Here is a 3286-nt window from a genome sequence, read left to right as displayed (position 1 = left end):
TGTTCTGTATGATGAACCCCTGCTGCTTTTCACATCCACCCCAGCAAAGAGGCCAGCAAAGAGACCTCGCCTGGAACTGGAGGAGGAGGATGAGGAAGATGCATTGGAGGGCAGCTCTTCCTTTTTAGCTCCACAAGGGCTGGATGCTACGTACGACCCTGAGGAGTCGGTCACACATGTGACAGCCTCAACAGACACCTCGTGAGTTACAACAATATTACTATGTGTGTGTGTGCATTTATACATATGTATTTGTTGCCATGTCAGTGGCAGAAATTAATGCAGTTTAATTCTCTCCCTAACCCTCGTAGCGGGCCAGGGCGTCAGGAAACTCCCTGCGGATCCGCAGTACCACACAGGCCGGAATTACAACGCGGATCCTGCGCCCAAGAAAGCCCCAGCACCAGCTCACAAAGCTCCTGTATGCCAGATACCTGTATTGGCTGTAAGATTGGACAATATACATGTATTTAGTAAACAGCGTGTCAGGAGCCAAACTTGAAAACTTAGTCATGTTATTATCAGTATGTCCCTTGTTTTACTTTGTACTTTTTGATGTGGCTTTTTACATTTATTGTAAGCAATAAGAAATATCTCACAACATGAAACACTGTGCTGTCATATACCAAAGATAAAAGCAATACAAATTAAACAAAAAAATAACATGTTCAACTACGGTCTGAATGCAACAATCATTGCAGCCAAAATCTTGTTGCCAGAGACAGTAAAATACCTTTTCATTTGGATCCAGCCATGACAACACACTTGAAATATTATATAATATAGTATAATAGTATTGTATTTACATGCTGCATCAGCCACCATTGTTTCAGGTCAGTATAAGCTGCATTTTCAGAATTGAAATAAAGTGGAAATCACAAGTTTGTGCTGAGTTTGAAGCACAAACAAATGCCAATTCAGCTTTAGCAGTGTGGTTTGTCAAAAATGTCTTTCTTATTTATGGGTTCAGTGAATCCTTTGTTTTTCTATTCATATATTATGAGAATGGTGTTCTATTGATTGAACATAACAATAAAGGCTTTACAGTATCTGTAAAATGTGTCATAAAATCATGTTTAATATGAACAGTATCTGCTGATGTCAAACTTAGCTACAGTATATACTAAAAAGTAATCACGTTCTTATTTTGGGGCATTATTCTGCAATATCGTGGTGTGTAATGCCATTCATGGTGTGTGGTGAACAGTGTAATGTAAGGCCCACTGAAGTAATGGAAAGGAAGACTGCATAAAATTTAACATACAGGTATTTATTTTCATGAACAACATTAGCATTTAATTGTACTTTTTGATTAAAATTATGATGATCAAATAAGTAAGAAACCACTTACCGCTCTATCGCCCTTTGGTGCAAAGCACCATATTCAGCCCTGTAAACATTATATGCGTTTTGCATCGTGAACAAATTTAAACATACAGGGTCCAACCCAGGATGTTGTATCATGCAGGAGATGTTGTCCGGCAGCTGCTCCATCCGTCTTTTAACCTAGAGTGAATGACATATGGTAAGCCTCATGGAATGTGAAAAATATGTCTAAACACACAACTAAATATAGCTAATAAAAATGTTACCTGTTGTGTCTCCCAGCAGCAGATATTCTCAGGTTCTGTAGGCATTTTTGCACAATTTCCACATGTGCACCTGAACAAATAAATAAAAAATGTGAGCATTTCAACATGTGAAGCATATGATACTATAAACCTGACAGAAGATGCAAAAAAGCTGAGGTGAATGAGCAGTAAGCTTTTTTCCCCACACATTTTTATCGCACAATATGATAGAATATTCGGGATATATCAAGTAAAATATACCTTACCAATTGAAAAACATGCAACGTACGTAGAGCCTAACGTTCACTAAATTACACAAATTACAAAATTGGTTATTGACCAAATACCTCACAATAACGTTACCTACAGAGCCGTGAAAGTAGCATTAGAGCTGACGTTAGCTACCGTTAGCCTCCGTGCTAACCCATACATAAAGTTACACAACAAGTTGAACTAACCATTGTGAAATGTCTTGCTGCATTCGAGGTGGAAGTGCTGCTGCTGCTGGGGCCTCTTCCTCTTCATAGTTTGAGTCGGTGTTCGACTCAGGGTCAAACTGAACAGTCATATTCATAGCTGTTGTCATTATAACATTCAGAGTTGTTTACTGTTACCAAGGTATCAAGCCGAGGGGCGGGGGGGATGGGGCGGAGAGCTACAGCCGGTTCCGCAGAGGGGGTGGGGCGCAGCAGCTCATTCTCATTTAAAGCTACAGACACAGAAATCAGCACTTTTGGAAATGGGCTGAAACAGAGGTTATAGAGACATGCTGGAATGCATGATCTGATTGTTTTTTTGAAAAAAAAACTTCAGAGACATGGTTTGGAGGTGTCTGAGACCTATAATAACTAGTTTAAATGGAGTATAATATGTGACCTTTAACTAACTAAATTTTGGCGAGGAAAAACTGGCATGGCCATTTTAAAAGAGGTCCCTTGACCTTTGACCTCAAGATATGTGAATGTAAATGGGTTCTATGGGTACCCACGAGTCTCCCCTTTACAGACATGTCCACTTTATGATAATCACATGCAGTTTGGGGGCAAGTCATAGTCAAGTCAGCACACTGACACACTGACAGCTGTTGTTGCCTGTTTGGCTGCAGTTTGCAATGTTGTGATTTGAGCATCTTTTTTACGCTAAATGCAGTACCTGTGAGGGTTTCTGGACAATATTCGTCATTGTTTTGTGTTGTTAATTGATTTCCAATAATACATATATCCATACATTTGCATGAAGCAGCATATTTGCCCACTCCCATGTTGATAAGAGCATTAAATACTTGACAAATCCTCCTTTAAGGCACATTTTGAACAGATAAAAAATGTGTGATTAATCGTGATTAAATATTTTACTCCATTGAAAGCCATACAAAAAAAATGCAACAAAAGTACTTGGTTAGGTTTAGTAAACAAAACATCAGTTTGGCTTAAAACTCTATTTGTTACGTTATTAAGCAACGGACATAAATTAAAATAAGTGAAGGCTGACTTTTAGTTTTCACACGGGACATGAACAGCGGTCTCCAGGGCGAAAGTCCTGTGTTTTTTTTAATCGATCCACCACCACAACCTCCTCCCTACATGGACATCTGCAGACTATCATTAGCAATTTATTTGTAAAAACGTAATCCGTGACAAAATACTTTTCCCTCAAAACGTAATTCACAATGCAGTTTCTTTGTATGGGAGCATCATTTTTTAGGAAACAGGGCT

General features: G+C 38.9%; 1 protein-coding gene across 1 annotated transcript; it reads right to left on the bottom strand.

The window, feature by feature from the left end:
* Positions 1-298: 298 nt before the first annotated feature.
* Positions 299-2453, bottom strand: LOC119480951 (P2X purinoceptor 7-like). The gene is made up of 4 exons (XM_037757607.1): positions 2030-2453; positions 1593-1662; positions 1352-1506; positions 299-443 (listed from the first exon to the last, which is right to left on the bottom strand). Exons 1-4 carry the CDS (start codon positions 2155-2157, stop codon positions 299-301), a joined length of 498 nt encoding a protein of 165 aa, XP_037613535.1. The 5' UTR covers positions 2158-2453.
* Positions 2454-3286: the final 833 nt, after the last annotated feature.

Source organism: Sebastes umbrosus, chromosome 21 (assembly GCF_015220745.1).
Source record: "Sebastes umbrosus isolate fSebUmb1 chromosome 21, fSebUmb1.pri, whole genome shotgun sequence".
Classification (NCBI taxonomy): domain Eukaryota; kingdom Metazoa; phylum Chordata; class Actinopteri; order Perciformes; family Sebastidae; genus Sebastes; species Sebastes umbrosus.
This window is presented reverse-complemented; position numbering and strand designations above follow the sequence as displayed.

Excerpts from the sequence above, each read along its gene's own strand:
- LOC119480951 (XM_037757607.1), bottom strand. The coding sequence starts at position 2,157 with ATGACAACAGCTATGAATATGACTGTTCAGTTTGACCCTGAGTCGAAC. Across the intron at positions 1,663-2,029 it reads CAGCAAGACATTTCACAATG|GTGCACATGTGGAAATTGTG; the intron begins GTTAGTTCAACT and ends TTATTTGTTCAG. Across the intron at positions 1,507-1,592 it reads GCTGCTGGGAGACACAACAG|GTTAAAAGACGGATGGAGCA; the intron begins GTAACATTTTTA and ends CATTCACTCTAG.